This window comes from Cheilinus undulatus, linkage group 19, assembly GCF_018320785.1.
Source record: "Cheilinus undulatus linkage group 19, ASM1832078v1, whole genome shotgun sequence".
Taxonomy (NCBI): Eukaryota; Metazoa; Chordata; class Actinopteri; order Labriformes; family Labridae; genus Cheilinus; species Cheilinus undulatus.
Genome location: NC_054883.1, coordinates 29,602,362 through 29,624,069, shown reverse-complemented (window position 1 = coordinate 29,624,069; position 21,708 = coordinate 29,602,362). Strand labels below are relative to the sequence as shown.

The window sequence follows — 21,708 nt, the reverse complement described above, 5'->3', positions numbered from 1 at the left end:
ACAGTATTGTTCTTCTTCTTGACTCATCATTCCACATCCTGAGTTCACAGAGCAGGGCTTGTTGATGCTATCTGTACAAGATACAGAAACTGTCACATCTCTACTCTTCCAGAAACCACGGCTTGTGGTTTTTCTTTCTATCTCTGCTAGGATTGTCTTCAAATGCACATTCTCAAATGCTTACCAATATAAAACATAACTGTGTGTTATCTTTGTTAAAATCCACAGCTGACAGGCGTCTCTCTTCCCTACCCAAATTCAAGTGTCATACAAAGTTAATCCCATTTTCTGCTTTTTTTTATGTGACTGACCTGACCTCTTACTTTAAGCACTGCTGCTCTGAGGTCAGTCAGACTTTGAAAAGCACTGACCCCGACGTGATTTGAACACGCAACCTTCTGATCTGGAGTCAGACGCGCTACCGTTGCGCCACGAGGTCCTGCTGCAGCCCTGGACATTTGAGAACTACATGACTCTGCTCGTATTCCCCAGTGGGAGCGGGAACACTTGCAGTGGAGCTAATTCAGCAATCATAAAACACACACGGGGCACATGTTCTCTCTTTCTCACACACTTTCTCACCCCCTCCTCCCTCCCTTCCAGGGCGGCAGTCTTTGTGTGGTCTCTGACAGGAACAGGCAGCCTGCTGCGGTATAAAGACGCAGATAATGGGGTGAAGAGAGCTTTTGTCTGGGCTCATGTCGTAAGTGTGTGTGACACGGAGAACAACTACCTCTCTGTTTCTCTCTTCCTTCTCCAGAGGATCAGATTAGCAGATACCTGATCAGACTGAGGTGGTGGTATGTCACTCCGACAGTGTGTGAATGAATGAGTAAAGCTCATAGTGACTAAACATGTCACTGGGACAGGAGCTGAAGTGGCAGCAGACGATACACACAACCACACCCTGCTCATATCTGTACAAGGCACTTAGTCTGTCAACGTCCAACGTGTATGTCAAGTCTGTATGCCTGCTTGTTAAGCTGCCAGGCTGATTTTTCAGGCAGTTTTCAACACATTAACTCTTCCTTTGCTACATTCAGGTCATTTTTCAACATATGTAAACCAATCTGTCCTTTACATAATCACAAAGATACCTCAACGGCTCACTAGGTTCTACTGTTGCTTTCTTTGACACATTTTCATCTCATTAAAGTGAGACCAAGTACATGGTAAAGTCCTGTGGTGTTGCAGTTATAATGCTTCATGAAGCTGCTCCCCTTAATTTTTACTTAAACACTGATGTTTTGTCATGTCTGTCATAGAGATGTTCTGATATTAAAATTACAGATCACAATTACAGTGACCTTAAATATCATGCTTATCTGTGTTATCACAGAGTGTGTGTCAGACATTAACAAAACAGCACCAAGCGTGGGAATTGATCCCATGACCAGTATGTTGAGGACTATGCCCTGAGCACACAGGTGCCCACTCCACCACCTGAGTTAAACTGGCACCCACAGTGCCAAAATGTTCAAAAAGTACCGATTCTTCATTAGATTTTTTTAAAATTAAAGTTATATGAAGTTTTATATTAAGAAAACACATTACACACATTTAAATTAAACATGAAAACCTCATCAAATGTGCACAATACTTGAGAGAGATCTGGCTACAGACTGCAGCTCTCAGACGCCCCCTTGTGCAGACCACCATTGTGAGCAGCTGCCGCTGTCAGAACAGAAATGATGTAATTTGCCGGTACAACATATTTCCTGTTTAACCTTTTTTTTTCTAATAAAAATTTATACATAAATAATTTTTGGCAGGAGCATCCATGAAATAACCACATTGAAAACTCTACAGACAAAACAACCTTTCATAAATAACACAAATGTCTAATGTATGTCTAATCCAGGATTTAATAATGTAAAGACCTGTGAATGGTGGCTTTCTTTAGCTTTGTTGCCTCAAACTAAAGCTAACAGAGCTACACTAGCTACATACTACATAAGCCATTATAGCTAGCTAAGGCTAATGAAGCTAAAGCAAACCATCGTTTGAATAATTACTCCAAACACAGGTGTTGCTTTTGAAAACTTACCTAATGTAGTGTTAGCTTAACCTACATAAGCTTCATTACCTATGTAGCTTATGTAGCTAACAGAGCTTTATTAGCTTTAGCTACTTAGCTGGTGTTATAATTTTATCATGTAGGACAAGCATTTTTTTGTAGGCAGACTGTTTAGTTGGCTTTGATAGACTTTTTGTAATGAAGTCTTGCAGGTCACGATTTTGACTTTTAACTTTACACAAGTTTAATCTGAGTTTATTTTGAAAGTTCAGTTTGACATTTAAGAGTTAAAAGGGCCATGATCCCATCTTTTACATCTGTTTTATATTCCTGATGTCAAATTTGAACACCCAACACATGGTCCATTATCTTATTAAATGAGCTCATAAACATCTATTCTGCTGATTTCAACAATTAATATCTTTACCTAACAAGCCTTATGAAAAAGTTTGGGAGTGCTTTTCGTGGCGGTCAGAGCAGATGAGGAGCTGTTAAAGTCAGTAAGTGTGTGTTACTCCCACAGTCTGAGTTTTTTTCAATCCCACAGTCAAAGGTATGTGTTGTATAGCAGATGAGAGAGAGCCAAAGGAGAGAGACAGTAATGTCTCATGTCCCTAAAAGTTTTTCATAAAGTACCTGGTCAACCTGTGTGTTTTTTTTTTTTTTTTCATATTCACCTCAGCAAGCAAGATGATGCAAGCTTCTGGATTTGGCTATAATAAAGCACAGTGATCAGCAACAGTTTGATTGATGTTTAAAAGAGAATTTTTCATCATGGATTTTAATAAAACCAGTAATTTTTTTATCACTAGTCTACAATAGGGCTGGCTAATATGGACCGAAATACACAACCACTAATCACTTAGATATGTCTGTTTATCTACTCGTGAATGCAAATATGCAACAAGCCAATCACGTGGCAGCAACCAGTGCATTTAGGCATATAGACATGGTCAAGATGATGGCCTCAAGTTTTAGGGCGATTATCAGGATGGGGAAGAAAAGAGATTTACTGTAAGTCACCTTAAGTGGCAGACAAGTCTATATTGTGAGGGACCTTAAAGGAGAATTCTGGGATTTGAAAAGGTCTCCCAGGATTATTACAGTAATGTTGCAGACAACTTAAAATGACATTTAAGCCTGTCAACTTTTAGCAGATGCACTTGTGCAACCTTCAAGAGCAAGAACAAAAAAGGGTGATTTTTCCTCCAATGAATCTTTTATAATGTTCAGGTTTAGATAACCAAGATTATCTCTTGAGTGTAGCAATGCTACAAAAGCTTTTATTGAGCTTTAGAAAATTGCCATACCGGCTAGTTTCCAAATTTAGTTTTGACGTTTTAGTTCACATCAGTAGTTTCATTATGACATTGGAATCCCTGAACAATCACTACTAAAGAAAATGTTGTAATTCCTGTTCCACGATGCAAAAACATCATGGAGTCTTTCTCTTGCTTTTGTTCACAGATTGTAAGGCTGACCTTTCAAACACTTTGTTTTCCATCCTGAGAAAGTTGCTGCAAGTTCAGCTCTGAGGTGAAATCTTACACTTCTGACGGCATTGATGAAACACAGGTTACACTGGCTTCTACATGTCATTAATCCTTCTTCCTGTTTGTGGTAAAGTAGATAAATATGCGCTGTTCTCATGTTTCACCCTACTCAGATGATCCATCAAAGCTGCTCTTAACAGTTCTGCTAGTTTGACGTGTCTGCTTCTGTGGTTTCTGTCCGTTTGCACATAGAATATGGGGTTGCTTCTAGTGTCTGTTGTAAGATGAATATGCTACTGTAATGACTTCAACAGTGATGGGACAGGTAATAGAAAGCCATTTGTCAAGTGGAAGCAATGCACTATGGTCATGGTGTGGGGACAGGATGTGGGTTTGGTTCCTCTGGTGCACAAATGATTGCACAATTTAGTCACAGCTAAGATGTTTTTTCAGTAAGTTTGTAAAAAGGATCTGACATGATGACGCTGGCTATCCATCACCAGATTTAGGCTTTGGCCAAGTACATGAAATGTTTTACTGCAGCTGAAGAATGTGCAAAAAGTCAGTGTGTGCAAGACTTAACTGTTGAATGTAGCACTTTATCATTTCTACAGTTGTCCTCCCTACTCCCACACTGTACAGCACAGTATTACTGATGATTCTGTCACAATGCACCTATTGTCCAACCATCTACTGCTTGTCTTCTCTTTAGTTTATTCATACTGGAGTGTGCATTTGATTAACCCCATATGTTTATATAGATCAAGTTATGTAACTTTATTAGCTCATGCACATTTAAGGTTACTCCCATACTCCTGCAAAAACCAAATCATACCACATGCATGTAAGAAAACGTGCTGCTCAACTGTGTCATGCTGGATAAAAATGCATCCAAAATACAGTAAGCAGTAGCAGCAGATTTTTAAATAGTAGAGGAAAGTATGGCAGACACCAAAAATAATGCTAAGCTAAGGATGTTCTCTGATCTTAATTATAAAATGTCCTGCATGTGCACTTAAATTTCAAGAGTGGTTTTGATCAAATTACTCAGAGATGACCACCAAAACATCCAATCCAATCCAATTCCAGCTAGTGATAAGTTCTCTGCCAATACTCCAATAAGGAAGTCCTTAAACCAATAAATCACAAGTTTTTTTTCGATGGCAGAGCATGGCTGATGTAACACTGTTATGTCATTTTAACCCCAGTCCAATCTCAACAGTTCAACCCAATGTCCAATGCTTACCCTCCTTGTGAAGTAAGTCTGGGATTAAGTTTGGGGCCTGATCTTCTCCCAGAATCATATTTTTGTTCCTTGTAATCCATGTGAGGAACAAGTCTGGTGGAAGATTGTGCCAAACAGATGTAGAGCATGTTAACATTTAAACGACCAAAGATTTTCCCCCCTCCTCAATACTGAGGGTCAGTTTGTGGTTTGTAGCAACTTCCAGTGATTGCTAAATTTGTGAGGTCTGTCTTATTTTGGGCCATATTTTTTAGAAGCAAGAAGAGGAGACTCAGCAGTTTTCCATTTTTCTTTCTGGCTGAACTGCTTTGCATCTCAGCTTTCCAGTCAAACAACCATGCATAAGATTTACCGGATAAAGTCTACATTGTCTTTTCCAAACTTAGGAGTTACACAGTTCTGTCTTTGCTTCCATTTTGCTGTCTTGTCTTTTGGGAATGACTCAACAAACTCGCCATCTCCTCTCTAATAACCTCAGAAGGAAGGAAAATACCACAGAGTTATTCCCCTCATGATTTGGACCATTTTGCCTGGTGAACCACACTGGAGTTCAGAACAACAGAGCAGTGCATGAAGGCATTTAACCACATGCAGAAAAGACAGCTTACTTTGTAAGAGCAAGCATAGAGGAAAGGACATAGACAGCATGCGTGGGAACAAATGTGGAGTTTCTTTTCTACCATGGTGAAGGAGGGAGGAGGGCGATATTTATTTACTGTAATGACAGATAAGACATTGTAGTTTTTGAACCCACCAGAGAGGGTTTGATGAGTTTCATCACCTTTTTTTATGCAGAGATACAACAGAAAAACCCTTATTGCAGTTTTTCTTCCTCATGGAGGAAACTGCTTCTTAATCAGGTCATCCAGCAGCAGATTAAAATATTTCATAACTGCTATCATGATGTAAATCCATGACCATGTCAGAGCCTCTGTGTGCCAGCTGACTGGATCATTACACGAGCCACATGGTGATTAGATCAGCTGATTCCTAAGGAGACACAAGCTGCTAATTCCTGCTAATATGTTGTATGGCTTTACTTACATAATGCTTCAAATCCCCAGTCTATATGGTACAAATAAAGCTGATCACATTATACAGCTAATACTCTCTTATTTTTCTTCTCCAGGACCCCGGTTATTGGGTTCAAGTGCACAGGTTGGAACATGGAGATGGAGGGATACTGGACCTGGATGACATGCTGTGTGATGTGGTGGATGACAAAGACAGGGTAAGTCTTCAAATTGATTTTTTATTTGTACATTTAACCCCCTTTTTCTGTCACAAAAATGGCTTTGGTTGTGTGTGCACTCTTAAATTAGTGCTTAAAGTTGTTCAGCATGTTTACTTCATGTGGTAGTTTATAGTTTTGTTGGAGTTGATGAGCTTCCTAATTGTCAAGGATTGACTTTTGGTATAACGTGGCAGTAAGTTAGGACTTTTAATGATTCAACATTTCTATTAAAGTGGGCATGTTTATGTTATTGGTCTTGGGTCATCCATATACAATGGCTTTAATGTTGCAACCACCAGAGAGCACTCTCTAAAGAATCTTACAGAAAGCAGTGAACCTGGACTCTTGTGTGGCCTGCTGTCAATAGGTACATCCCAGTTCTGTAAAGTTGCATCCATGCACCCCTGCCTTGCATCTTTCCCTTGCCTCTTAGTTCCACCCACCAGAGATGTATTGTGATATGCAAAGAAATGAGGCAAGGGAGAGATCTAACAAGAAAATGTATGAGACAAGACATTGCATGACTGTGTCCTCACTGAATTTGGTACTGTAGTTTGGCGCTTACTTGCTTGTTTAACTGGGTGTAATTGCACCTGTAGTTATTTTGGTGCCAGTTTAGGGAGGAAGGAAATGCCCAGTTTACAGCCTGCTTGCTTGTAGTGCTAATTCAGCTAATGTTATGGCCTAAATATATGCTGACGGCACAAATCACTGCACACAGAAGGGTAGCAGAGGCCAAAAGCTGCCTCTGCTTCAGCTCAAGTTTTTGCTGAACATCTTTTAAAGCCTTGGTTTCCAACCTGGGGTCCGGGGCCCCCTTGGGGGCAGAGATATCAGGGTGACTCAAACTACCAAAATAGTGATAGAACACATGAATTGTTGATACTAAATTTTTTTGCTCATCACACCCCTGTTTTGGGCTATTTTGTTTAGCTTAAAGTGATGAAAATAATTCAATTTGATGTGTATTTTTGACAGCAATATGCCACTGTTTTTGTGTGGATCCTGGGGGCCGCAGCTCTTCTTAGATATGTGAAGGGGGCTTCCATAGAAAAAAGGTTGGGAACCACTGTTTTAAAGTACCACCAGGATGCCTGACGGGAAATATTCTCCACTTGTTATTGTTCTTGTTATTGTGTATAGAGTTGCAGAACATATTTATTATTACTTGGAGTTTAAATAGTCTTCCAATACACTTCCAATACTACACTAAGATCTATCAAAATGTGAGCATTTGCAATTAACACATCACGAAAGTCTAAATGAATCAGAACTAATAAGAAAAAAAGTCATCAGAAGATGCTTTCTCACTCAACATGCATACTTGCTAACTTTTGAATGGAGGCGGGCGAATTTGTTATGGCTGTACTTTGACATTTTTTGATCAGATGAAGCCACACCTATCACTCAGCTAACCATAGATCAGTTAGTGCTTATTAATCTGGGGAAAAACAGCTCTTTGAGTTGATTTTGAATAGAAGAGTTAGGTATACAAACACATGTATTAATGGAAACTGATTCGTAGCTGATATACACTGTTTATTTGCCCATTTATAACACTTAACTCATTAAGTGCCAGCCCTATACATATATATACATCAATGGCACTCAGTGAGTTAATTCTGAAATTCAAGTGTAATCTCACATGATATTTCTCTCAAATTTTGGATGCATGATATTGGATTTTTGCTGATATCTGATATGCCGACATTTACAAAATTAAGTTTTGCCAATACTGATATCTATACCGATAATTAATTGTAGTTCAGGCCTAAAACTTCTGTCTTTGGAACACACAGTTTAAAGTCTAAGGATGAGCAAATGAACAAATTTCATTTCTTAAAACACACTTTAAGGTGCAAGGATTAATGATGAATGAAGAAAAAGACTTCAGCTGAAATAGGGCTGTTGGTTCAGCCTAAAACTTCACTAACTTATTTGTTCATTCAGCCAGTATTACAGCTGATACAGGCAGAGTTCCATAGCCAAAATAGTGGTTGTATATATTGGCTGAAATGTTCATATCTGCCTTATACTGATAACAATTCCCTTTTTAACCTAATATCTGCTGATATTGACATTATATCTCTAATATCATGCATCCCCACCAAACAGTAACCCAGCAAGAGTTACAGTCACACCAGTCCTTGAACAGTGGTGACCAAGTTTGATGTAAGCAGTTGTCTCAGTTTTGAAATCCATTTAAAGTCTCTGTACTGTCTAGTAGGGTTGTCATATCAGCAGCATGTTGCACCAGCTAGACTTGTGATAACTTCAGGTATGAATTGGAGCTATATATGAGGTAAGGCTATTAAATAACAAGACTGTGCTTATGAGGATATAACCGCGTGGTTCGACATCACACCGATGGTTATACATCAAGGGCTGGGCACTCCAACCAGTGACGTCCAACCAGTGGCGTCTTTAGTTCACTGCTAGCTACTGATTGGAAAGCATGTTTTGGCATCAGAAAATGATTATCTTAAAAGCTGAGCAACACAAAAACTGAAAGTTTTAGTGAAAATTAACAAAACAGAAGCCAAATATTTTGTTATATTAACTGAGGTGTATGAGGAACACTGCCTATCCTGTAAGGATGGGAATCACTAGTGGCATCACGATACGATATTATCACGATACTTGGGTCATGATTCGATATTATTGTGATTTTAAACATTTTGCAATACAGTGAGCATTGCAATACCATGTATTGCTATATATTGCAATCTATACCTTTTTTTTCTTTTTTACTGTTTCGCTAAATTAGCATAAGTCGTGCCCTCATGTTTGTCGTATTTCTGCAGTATGCTATTTTCATGTAGCACTTCTTGCAGACCTTGTGTCATGTCCATCTCATTTGTGCCCTGCTTGCATTCTGAATGTCCTTCCCCTGGTGCTGCCATGTTTGTTGTACTTACTTTCTCCTGCTCTATGACCGTCGCCTCTGCTGACCTCACTGGACAAAACAGTTGTCCAGATAATTGATTTTATTTTTCCACCATCATAGACTTCAGTTCATATTAGCAATTAATTGGAAAAAAATCGATACTTGGTGCATGAGACGATACAATACATCACAGACAAAATAACGCTATACTATGCTGTATCGATTTTTTCTCCCTCCCCTACTATCCTGTGCACGTGTTTGAATGGCACAAAAGATTTTGTGAAGGCAGAGAGGACATCTAAGACCATGAACGTTCTGGTCTCCACTGATAACGGTACAGATCAAATGTCTTTGTGTAACATCTGCTTCTGATTACCTGACTGCTGTTACTGTCTCATCATTACTCAAACATTATACTACAACAAACTCATAAGCCACGATCGTCTCTGTGAAATCGTTCCAACCGTTCCACATTGCTTCCTGTGGATGAAAGGCTGAACGGTCCAGCTGAGTCTTCTGCTGCTCAGCTTTGATGTATGAGGCCATGTGTGTTGTTTTATCTGCCTGCTTTCAGGTCTGTGGGACAAATCTGTGTCAGATGCAGCATGATATCATCCTCCTGCCCACCCCCAACTACGCCAAGTGCTAATAATTACCCACAATGCCGATTCACCCTCTACCATGGGAACAGTGCTGACTCCACCTGAGTCACCAGTAGTTTGGCTTTCATGTGGGGCCAGTTAGTGGGCTGTAACCCCTCATCCTGGAGGAAATAGTTGAAGAAAACAAGCTTAGGAGGATGACAGACTTTTGGCAGCTCTACAGTAAATTAATATATGGCTTGTTTGAAATAAATGAGTAAAGTGTCACTATAGCAGGTAGTTAATGATATCATTTGATAGACAGATCATGTATTACAGTGTTGATAGTCATGTATTGCTCATCAGAGTGTCTCCTGATGGCACGAATGATTAATCTGGTGTTTCAGTCACTTCAAAGAAGCCAGCAGGGCTTCATAATAACGTATTCTTCTAAATGCTGATGAAACTGAGTGTCACTTAAAAGTGTTATCTTTGGCTACGATCTGTTCCCAGGTTTTCTCAGAATATCTGATGTCACATGCAGAGACACTGTTGTGAAATCTAAAAACATGTCCCTCGCAAGAGCAGCCTTTTTGTTTTTATGGGCACCACCGTTTGATATTGAAAAAAAATACTTAAGAAAAATACTTAAGATAGGATCAACAAATTTGATTTTACATTGTTCCCAGTATAAAGTAGGGTTAAATTTCAGTTCCTTTTTCAGGATCTTCACCTTTCATTATTTTGGATTATGGTTATTGGCATTGTTCTCTCAGGTTGTACTTTTGTCATTTTCTCAAGATCCCCCTCACCCAAACAAATATCCTGTTATAGTGGTAAAACTGGCATTTTTTATCTCAACATAGCAAGATAACAAAGGCTGAAGGTCAATATTGTATTATTATTGATTGTAATATTGCTGGTGATTTTTGCATTAAAAACTGCATTTTGGTACAAATGATTATCATATCAAAGTATAAACTTGTGCTTTTATTTTAATACTAAAAAAGGAAGGAAACCTGAACACCAGGTTGCAGATGGCCTGTGGTTGTGGGTCGTCCCATGTACACAGGTGGCCCAGGTTCAACTCTGGCCCGTGGCTACTTTCCCGTATATCTCTCCACTTCTCTCTAATCCTTGGTCACAACTCCAGCCACTGTTCTCCTTTATTGATAAAGGTATACAAAGCTTTAAAAATATAGAAGGAAAAAAAAGATAACTGTGAACTAAAGTTGCTCATGTAAAATTATGCTGAGGTTTTTGTCTTTTCTCTGAAATTTTAATGTAATTATAGATTGAATCATCTAAGAGACATTCACACCATTGAGCTGTTTTTTTAGCTTGACTTAAAGCTTCGAGGAAGCTAATACAGTAGCTTTTATTGAAAAACCTAAAACTAAATAAAGAAAAAAACTCAAAAAAAAAACAAAGAAATGTGTAGCTATGTTGTGCATTCAAATGATTATATCAATAATTATAGTCATTTTTATCTGAAGCCATATTGAAAGCATCTGTCACATCAACAGTTAAAACCTTCAGGAAGCTGAATATCACCCTGAATATCTGCTATGTTTGAGGCTTTTTGTGGATTTGTTTTTGCATCCGAGCCTGAGGCAGAGACTTGTACTTATATGAAAGAGCGACTGGAGTATGAATCCATGTGCATCTACGCACGTTACAATGGCTGTGTGCTGGGTGTCATGGAAACGCATCAGGTGGGATCAAGGGTGAGAGCAGATGTTTTGCACCTGCTGTCTGAAACACTCCTTTCTCCCTTTCCTCTCTCCTCTTTTCTTCACATTTCCTCTGACATATCCTGTGATTTAATGTAGAATACACACAAAGAGAAAGAGAGCATACTTTCCTTGGAGTTACGGAAAACTAATTGCAGACTGTTTGGCGTGTTTATACAGTATCTCTCCTTCTAATTGTGTTTCTTTTATTCTCATGCTGTGAGAAGCTGCTCCCTCTGGTGGCTGTTTGTGCTCATTACACCTCATTGTTAGGGAATTGTTTTAGAAAGCAGCAAACTTCAGCTTTTATGTTAGTAGTTTTTCATCATTTTAACATGAGCTTTTTATAGTTCTCACGTTTCTTTCTTTCCTTGTCATTTGTCATCAAACCAGCCAGAAAAGTAAACAGTGATAAAACCGTCACCTGGCTGACACACTCCAGTTTGACTCAGTGTGACACAGTTCAACCATTAGCTGGATGCGGGCCGAGAAAACCAGGCCTCAGTGTGTGTATACACATGATTTCATCTGTGTGTGTGGGTGTGTGTAGTTGTTAGTGGTAAATCCAGTCAGTCTAGTTCGTTTATCGTCTTCTGTCCCTGTTTTACTCCAATAACAGACAGGAACACCGTGAAGCAGCTCTGTTTATTCAACCCAATAATGACAACTCAGCCTTTAGAAATAGTGACTTATTATCTGTTAAGATGGTCAAAACTGAGTCTTTATTTAACCACTGATACTAAGGGCTCTTCTAGATGATTCCCTGCAGCATTGTGAGTAAAAACAGATAAAATAAACAGATGCAAGTATATTTATTGAAAGTGATCCCATTTTAGAAAACTTCAAAACTAAATTCATGATTTTTTATGTTTCCTTTAAGTTAAAATCAAACTCAGCAACCAAGATATAAAGTCACATGTGATGGGATAATAATAATTTTCTTTTTCTTCATGGCACAGAAAAATTAGCACTGCAGCGCTGACTTGTAGTCAAAGTTCTCAAGGTATGCTGTCAAGAAGAAGGGTGGTTTTATTATTGTTCACATTTCTTTTTAGTGATGAACCATGTGTGATGATTGTGATCATCACTGATATTGTTTACATGACTTTAATCTGATGAAAACATGTCTATCAAATAGAGAGAGTGCAAATCTGGTGTCAAGCATAATTGACCCCGACGTGATTTGAACACGCAACCTTCTGATCTGGAGTCAGACGCGCTACCGTTGCGCCACGAGGTCCCACACTGGAAATCAATGACTTATTTTGAAACAAAAATTGAGACTGCTGAACTGGAGATCTCGTATGTCCCAGCATCCTCGTATGGGGACATTACATTTTGGGTTCCCTTTACCCTTACACTCAATCTGGCTGAGCTTACACCTGTTAGACTCATTTGTGGACACTTTGTCTGCCATACTGAAATCACAAAAGCACGTTAACAATCATCAGTTTCCAGTCAGGATCGCCGCCATTCTAAGAAAAATGCTCTACAGCATCTTTGGACACGTTGTTGTCACATTTGTTACATTTTGAGTTTGACAAAGGTGACAAAATATAACAGGAAATACTCATATGAGGACACAAACTTATAGGAAATATAGCTTTTGCAGATTTTGTAAAGAAACCAACAGCTTACAAGTAAAGTGAGTGTAAATGCTTACTGCATGTGGTCATAATTATTATTCTCTGATTTTTATTTGTATTGGAGACATTTCCAGGGCACATTTCTTTATCATCAAATTACAAAGATTGATGAATGCATAGAAAGCAAGAACTCTATGAGGGATCTTATTCAGCAGATACTTCATGTTGAGATGTTTTCCATTTTATTATTACACATCAATTTTAAAAAATATGTTCCTGCCAATCAGGAGATAGTAGACAATCAGGAGATGCAATGCTTTATATCATATCTACAACAGGACAAAACAGTAAGGACAGGGTAAATACTTGTTTTTACATTTTGGGGTGAAGGAGAATGATATGGTGGGTAGGGCTAGGAATCGGTTCCAGTTGAGAACAGGTTTCAGTTGGTTCCATCCATTAACATCATTTACATTTAATCTTAACAATTCCTTCATCAATGCCTTACTTACATGTGCCTTGAAAATCGTCGTCTCACAAAAGGCAGTCAATGAAGTTGAAGTGAACAAGAACAGAGAGGTTGAGGACAAAAAAAGGGTGGACAGTCAAAAACAGGCTAAAGCTGTCAAAATTGTGGCTTTATTATGATGACAACAGCATGAACATCTGTGGAAAAGTAATTTTATGCAAGGCAAGCGTCTTTTACACAAAGAACTTTTACTTTTGTACAAGATTTCAATTTTTCTTTATACGTTCAGAGATCTAGGATCCAGAGACTAGTTTCAAATGTATTTTAGTTTTATGTTCTAAATCAAATTCAGAGACTGAAAATCCAGAGTGCAGACATTTCCAACTAAAAGATCATTTCTGTATATTTTAGCATGTTCTCCTGCCAAACACTTGATGTTTAATATTTTAAGGTATCTAAACTGTTTATTATAACAGTAATTTAAGTTTGCTTGTCATTGACTCTCACTGAAGGTGGCATACGTCTTGTATAGTGTTCAGTGAGAAAGAGACTCAGTAAATTTGAGTTAACAGTAAAAACCAATATAGTCTATTTTTTCCTCAAATAACAGGAAGAAATCAATATTAGAATCGCTACAGAATTGACATGATAAGCTTAATTGATAATGGCATCAAAATCAATAAAATCGTATCAATTCCTATCCCTAATGACTACTGCCATAATGCTCGACTACAAAGATGTAAACAAGCACAGGGAATGGACAGCATTGATAGCATCTTCTTGGAGCTGCACAACTTTGTCTGTGTTTTGATCCAGAAATTAAGTTTGATGTCGGCCATTCTCACATATCATCACCCAATTAAAGCAATGGGCACTTACATTAAGCACTGATATGTGGGCTCTAACCTGCAACAGTGATTGAAGGCTGGTGGTGCTAGTGTTAGCCGCATTCTGCAGATGACGCCACAGTGTCTTCTGAACTCTGGATTAGTAAACTAAACACAATTAAAATCTGCATTTGCATTAGTCATCTAGGATCATCCAGTGTTGTCACCCTGCAGGTTTCGGTGCAGTTAGAAGCTTATTTGTGTGTGTGTTTATAATTGTGATTTGTGTTAGCATGGTATGAGTCGTCTGGCTGTGGTTCAGCAGTTGGATTATCCTGCTGTGACTCATCCCCAGTCATGCGCTGGAGCTGCATGCTGGGGCCTGCCTGTCTCTGCCACACACTCATCTTCATATTGATTAATTATCTGACTCCTACTTCACATGAAAAACAAACGTGTGTTTGCACTGTTTTCATCTTGTGTTTCACAAGTTTTCCCTTCCTTTGACAAGTTTAGCTCTTACAGTAATGGAGGAAGTGTCTGCCTTCAATTATTAGAATTTTGTGGAGATAAATTGATGACATGATGATGTTTACCGACGGTATTTTAGCTCAGAGCTTGGAGGTGTTAGAGGTGTAATTATTTTCATAAGCAAAGCAGAACAGCATGTAGTTATTTATTTTAAAGCAATAAAATTGCCTGCAGTATTTTATCTACCAGAAGTTAGGTTAATTATCTGCTTATGATGCACAATACATTTCCAACAATTAATTTGATGTTATGTCTCTAATATGAAAATCCACATTGCTGTAGTAGAACATCTGAGTCCAGATAGGAGTGTGGCGTGTTCAAGTCATGTCAGGGTCAGAGCTTCTCAGGTGCACAACAAACAGTGTGTTGAAAAAAAAAAATCACTATATGGTGCAACTTGGCATGTTGCAACCCCAGTGTCCTAGTTTGGTTTGCCTAAACTTTTATAGGGAAATTTTTTAGAACCTGCAGAGTTGTCACTGTATCGTTAATGCCTCAGAAATGGAGTTCAAAATCAGGGAGAATGAAGTCTGGTAGAGCGATCTGACATGATTCCCATCGCCCTCTGTAATGAAAAACTAACAACACAGAAGGAGAGTGCCTCACTGTCATGCCCTCAGTGTACCATAACTCCCAAGCAGCCATGTTACACCATTCTCATGGTGAGACTTGAAACGTTTTCCTGTCATTCTGCTAATTCCATTTTTCATATCCATATAAATGTTGGGATTCTGGCAACTGTTCTTGTTTAATCCCATGCCGATTAAAGTCACCATAGAGACGATTACTACTAAAAGTACAAGGAAAGATGGGACATCATTTTGTGTTCATAATAATGAGAAACACAGCAACAAAGCAACTGTACAAACAGGAAGTGATGCAGTACACTCACTGTATGCCAGCATGTCAGTTTGAATTAGTTTGTGATACAGATGAGGTCCCAGAATGATGACTCTGCAACATTTTAGGATTTAATTTAAAACCTGGGGGCTGCACGGCGGTGCAGGGGTTAGTGCTGTAGCTTCACAGCAAAAAGGTCCCTGGTTCACTTCCTGTGCAGAGTTTGCATGTTCTCCCCATGCATGCGTGGGTTCTCTCTACTCTGGCTTCCTCCCACCACCAAAAACATACTCCTTGGGTTAATTGGTGACTCTATATTGCCCGTAGGTGTAAATGTGAGCGTGTCTGGTTGTCTGTCTCTATGTGTCAGCCCTGTGATTGACTGGTGAACTGTCCAGGATGTACCCTGCCTCTCGCGCGATGACGGCTTCAGCAACCCCCAACAGGATAAGTGTTATAGAAAATGGATGGATTTACAATCTGTACATATTCATACCTTTTTTTTTTTTTTTTAATGGTACCAGTTTCAGTTCAGAACACCCAGGAACTAGTAGTCTTGTAGTAGTATACATAGTAAAAGTATCAATGAAAATTCGAGCAGTGGTATGGTGTGTAAATTGAGACAGACAGACAGACAGACACTTATGGTAGTAAAATGAACAGTGTGGAGAAGCTACATTATTTAATAAAAAAAAAAAGAAAAAAAAACTGGCAGAAAATACAACATATACACATGTAAAAACATGTAGATACATAATTGTGCATACACATGTGCACACAACAACAGCTAGGACAATATAGGTAATGTTTTTTGAAAAATATGTGGATTGTGTTTTAAAGTTTAAGTTTTACAGTTGTTACTGTGCACCGTCACTTCAAACATTAATTTGCAGAGTACTACCACTAACTGGATTTAAGAAACTCCATTAATCTCTTCCATATTTCATTGAAAATTTCTGGTTTCCCTTTTTGATGCATGTTAGTAAGACAACCTTAATGTATTGATCTGTGCTTGGTTCACTGATATTTTTCCATTCCACTGTATGTCAAATGCTCTCTTAGCTTGTAAGAGACATAAATCATTATTTTAAACTTTGATAAAATACTTGTTAAAACCTGTCAAACAAAAAAGAAAAAGTCTCTTGCATCAAAATTGTGTAGATTTATGTTTTAATTATCATAGGTTGCAGGGTAACTCCTGCATACTATGTAGATTGCACATTTGGGTTAATGACATAAAAGGCTTCATTGATTCGGGTTGCACCACCTGACATTTGCAGCTAATTTTAGATGAAACAGGCAAACACTTTAACACATGCTGTTTCTTTTTTTCTTGTTATAAAGTGGATAGATATATATGAATATATTTCAAATAAGTCAAGAGGTTTATAGTAAATAAAATGTAACTTTTTTACCTTGGTTGTACAAGTAAGTAATAAGTACCTTATTACCAGTAGATTCTTTCAGAGCGTTTATTAATATTTATGTCATATATTGACAATCTTTGCAGTTTCCTCACCTGAAACACTGGTTGTACCACCTGACATTTTTAGGGTTTGAGATGCCGAAATATGAAATTATATTATTCATCAATCGAATATGCATTTAAACAAAGTAAGTCTTATAGAACAAATTGATACATGCCAATAATAGATTTGGACATGAAAATATGCTCGTCATGTCATTGACCTATAAACATTATTGTGGTGCCAGCAAATATGCACAATTTGGAAACTGTGCAGGACATTCCTTTCCTCTTCACCTGTCTGAGATAGATGCCATGTTCTCAAAGCTGTGGTACATTTCATTTAAATAGAGGTAGTTTCTTTATAAAACATGTTATTGCGTGCACTGAAAATTGTGACAGCCTGAATGACCTGAGTTCTGCACATACTTGGATTTAAATCAAAATTGCATTGACAGATTGCTTCGCCAACCCCCTGTGAGATTGGCTTAGAGGTTGGCAAAATAATTATTGGTGGCAAATGTGCTCAATCTCAGCCTGATTGATAACACGTCCATGTCATTTTTCTAGAGACGGATTCATGTTATTGAAAGTGTCTGACATCATTTCAGAAATATTCCTTACAAAGATAGAATTATTTGATGAAGAGTTCTAAAATACAAAACTAGCTCTTGTCAGAGCAACCAGGCTGTTGTCAACATAAATTTGACCTCACATAGTTTTCCAAACGTTGCTTTTTTTGGCTTGTTAGTGTCATTGTATTGTGTAGATCTTTGGTGGAACTTTCTTAAATTGAAGCCAAATGATCTAGCAAGTATTTGTCAGAAGATATAAGACACCCATACCAAAACTTACCCATGGAAAGCACCCACTTAAAACTCCTAATAATCTCCCTCATACAAAATTTCTTAAATTCCTTGTATTTTACACTGCGAATATAAACAAAAATTAAAGGAATCCTTTTAAATATCCTATGCCATTTTTATTAACAACTTTTGCCTTGGGATTCGTCCATTTCCATTTCTTTTTGTAAATAGTCATATCGTTTTTTTTTTTGTTTGTTTTTTTTTAAGATTATTCTTTGGCCCTTTTTGTCTTTGGTTGGGCAGCTGAAAAGAAACAAAAAATATGGTGGATTGGCGGAAGACATGAACCAAACAGTGCCAAGACTGGGATTGGATCCTGCACACCCCCAGGGTCTGAGATGGAAAACCACTTGTCGACTTTGATCTTTTACCTACTATTATTATTCACAGATATTAAGCAGATATGTAGTTGTTAAATGAGTCTCATTACAGCCTGTATCAGCTTGCCAAGTCTTTAGCAGTACCACCCTACCTCCCAGCTACACCACACAATTCTATACACTTTAACTCAGGAGGAGGTGTAAACTTTCCTCCTGCTTAAAAGCCTTCAGTTAGACTTTTTAAAAATTCATTTATTATGAGGCAACGCCTCTGATAGCTCTGACTGTGGCTGTGATAGTGACACTTCATCCTTTCTCCAGATGGCGATGTGGCAATTAAACTGACTCTTGGTTAGATTATGGCCTTAGGTAAGAGCTTCACTATGTGGATCTGCTGAAATGAGTTTATTCAGGAATGAAGTGGGTGCTATACGGCCAATTAGATGAAATTAGACCAGACTTTAATGGCCAATATGGGGAAATCGGGCTATTACTTTCACAATTCAAATGTATAAACTACAAAGCTGATGTTTTGTGGAAGATAAACCCTACTGTTTGTTGGTGACACAAACTAGATCTCCATAATTTAATTATTTGAATATAAATTAAAAAAAAAATTAGGTGGAATTAATGCAGAGCCCTCCTTTGAGTCAGATTACATATTCTTTCTTGAATGGTAACAACGTAGACCTATCTCTGTAGATTAACACTGCTTTCAAATTAAAGGAGTAACCCACAAAACTATATCCTAATATCCAGCACTGCAGTGATTTTGATGACTAGTGTGTGATTGCTTTGTGCTACAGTTCAAACTGTATGTGCAGCTGTGACCCTTAATGCAAACATACAACGGCTGCCCCCTGATATGATTACAAAGTGCACTGCAGAGAATCGCTCCCTCTCTAGATGGTCAGAGCACTCACACTGCCCGTGCTATGGTCCGGCTCCACTGCGTGTCCCAGAAGCACCAGTCTGCTCTGCTAAGGATACACACTGTAATGGTTTTTATTACTTAAATTATTGTTTACATTTGGTACATTATATTAGTTATGGCATCTCATCTTTTGAGAGACAATGGACAGCTGTATATGTGTGTTTAAGGCCTTGTTAGAACAAGTGATATCTGGCATGGACTTCTAAATTAGGACTGTTATTGTAACTAGATACTGCAACCATGGCTACTTTTAAAGTATAAAAGGACTGTTGAAACTCAGACTGGAAGGCTGATCAATCCGTATTGCAACCTTTGTTCATCTTTTACGAATAAACCTTGGCCCTGCTAGACTGAAATATGGGCATAGGTCTCTTTTTTTTCCAAAACTATTCCCAGAACTACAGCGCCATGTCTATTTCAGTACTGACCACTGCCAAATTGCATGAATCCACATAGAACAGATTGATCCAAACAACCAGGAAAAATGTGCAAAGCATCTGGTCAGCTTCATAAAACAACACAATGCACAGACTCCTGACAGTAAATCATCACTGTATCAGCATTGTGTCTCATCCTGTGACACAAGCAATGAGTCACTGGGAGGTCAGTGGGTCACAGAGTTACTACAGAACTATTGAGGTAGAAACCACTGAATTTTACACCACACATCCTGTATAGCAAACAGTAACCTTTTAACTTGATGATGTACTTACCCATGTTATGAAGTGAAAGGGAAGCAATAAAATCAGGTTGAAATGAACAGCAAATTAACCCAGAGAAGGCAAATAATGCTGTTGACATACTATTTCCATGTGATCTCGTAGTTCCTCTGTGGTCTTGTAACCTCTTGTCTCAAGTTGCAGTGCTACAGACTTGCTTCCAGTGTGACAGGTCGCTCACATTTGGTAGGAGTGAAACCATGCTCTACAGACTGAGACTGCCAATTGGACTTTTCTTTTACATACAAAAATATATCTGTACTTTTTAAATGATACAACCCACCTGCCTACATTGTAGTGTTCTCCTGCAGTAGAAACTCTTGACTAAAAACCAAGTTAAACTCAGTGCCACTGAAGACGAGTCACAGCAAGGTTTCTCTTATTTAGTGAAAACCCAGTCCACGTCAACATAATGGTGAAAACTGCAAATAAAGAAATACAATCTTTAGATATCCTGTTGCTTGATTTAATGTTGAATATTTATCACATTATGCAGGTATTTTATTTGTATTGATTACAATTGTAGTAATGTTAACAGCATTTGCAAATTCACCAGCTGTTTTAGACTTAAGAGTACAAAAATAGACATTTGGAGCTCAGTGTTCCAGACATAATTTGGCCTCTGGGAAAACAAGCCGTGAAATGCTAAATAAGCGGTCTGATGTCTTATTATTGTGACTTCCCACTCATTGCTGTTTGGAAACTTCACTGTTTTGTTTCCCCCTCACTTCAAACATCATTACGCCTTCAAACTTTTGGAGTCTAATACGACTTGTCAGCTTGCTTTAAGTGCAAGTTTCCATCTTTATATGTCCTCTAAAGGGAGCCCTGTGACAGATAAGTAAAGAGGATTTGAGGGAAGGGTCCCCTGATGTTTGTAGTCTGGATCATCCTCATTAACACAGGTGAGTCTGAGCCTGCCTCTCCCTCAGGTTTACTGAGGGGTGGGGGCAGAAGAGTGAATCTTCAGGGATGTTTGAGGTAAAAAGGTCTTTGCAGAGGAAGGACCTGACTCAGCAGTTCAGTTAGTGTGGGGGGTTTGACAGCAGGTGCTTGTAGGTGTTGATCTGGGTTGCAGTAACACAGAGGAACCACTAAGGGGCAGTCTGGGCCAAGTTGTAGGAGGCTGAAGAGTCTTTCGTGATGCCTGCAACTCTTCTACTGCAGAAAATTTGTTTTGTATGTTTTGTTTTTGGGTAGGATTCTTGCCTTGACATACAGATGTTTTATTCCAGTAAAGAAAAATAGAGGAAATACAAAGTGGAAGATAGAAAAAGGGGCCAAACAATAGGAAAAATGTGAAAACTCAACTACCAAGAAGGAGAAGAAGAGGATGAAGAAAAAACAGGAAACAGACAAAAAACAGAGGACTAAAGAAGACGAAAGAAAGCGTCACCCTGATTGAACCGATCTGAACTCTTCATGTCTGACTGCTTTCTCTCTTTGTGCTAATGCAGCCTGTTTATAATGAGCACCACATCCATGGCTCCTGTGGCTCAGCTCCTTGGACAGTTGGCACTTTCTTGGCCCCTGAAGTTGGCATTGCCATGGCAACAGCGGTTGGGTGCCAAGTGGGCACCTGTGCTGGGTCGAGATCAAGCCGTGAGTGAAATTAGCCAAGGCTAAAGCGGGGTCCCAGCAGCTGCCCCCTGGTACCAGAACACTGCCGGGGGAAATCAAAGACTAATTACTCTGTTTGTCTGTGCTCTCTTTCTCTCTCTGCGTTTTTCTCAGTGTGTTGTTGTGTGTGTAGCCTCTTTTGGCAGAGATTGAAGACTATTGTGTCTGGTTGTCTGTGTCCCACCAACATTTCCCAGACAGCGACGCCATGCTCCTCACACACTGTAGACTAAGCAGTTGATTTTGCATCTTTGCTGCTTTGCATGAGTTGTTGTGGCTCCTCGAAGCCCCATGGAGATGTTTGGTATACACTGCAATAAAGTTGGAGCCTAAAAATATT

The 21,708-nt window shown here is 38.7% G+C and overlaps 1 protein-coding gene and 2 non-coding genes across 3 annotated transcripts in view; 1 reads left to right on the top strand and 2 right to left on the bottom strand.

Annotated features, from left to right (window-relative positions):
* LOC121527569 (partitioning defective 3 homolog) overlaps nucleotides 1-21,708 on the top strand; it is a 604,468-nt gene that overhangs the window by 68,712 nt on the left and 514,048 nt on the right. The window contains exon 2 of the mRNA XM_041814583.1: nucleotides 5,886-5,987. Within this exon, the coding sequence (XP_041670517.1) occupies nucleotides 5,886-5,987 (102 nt within the window). The remainder of the gene's footprint in view (nucleotides 1-5,885; nucleotides 5,988-21,708) is intronic.
* Nucleotides 368-439, bottom strand: trnaw-cca. Its single transcript has one exon. It is a non-coding gene; the product is annotated as a tRNA-Trp (tRNA).
* Nucleotides 12,360-12,431, bottom strand: trnaw-cca. Its single transcript has one exon. It is a non-coding gene; the product is annotated as a tRNA-Trp (tRNA).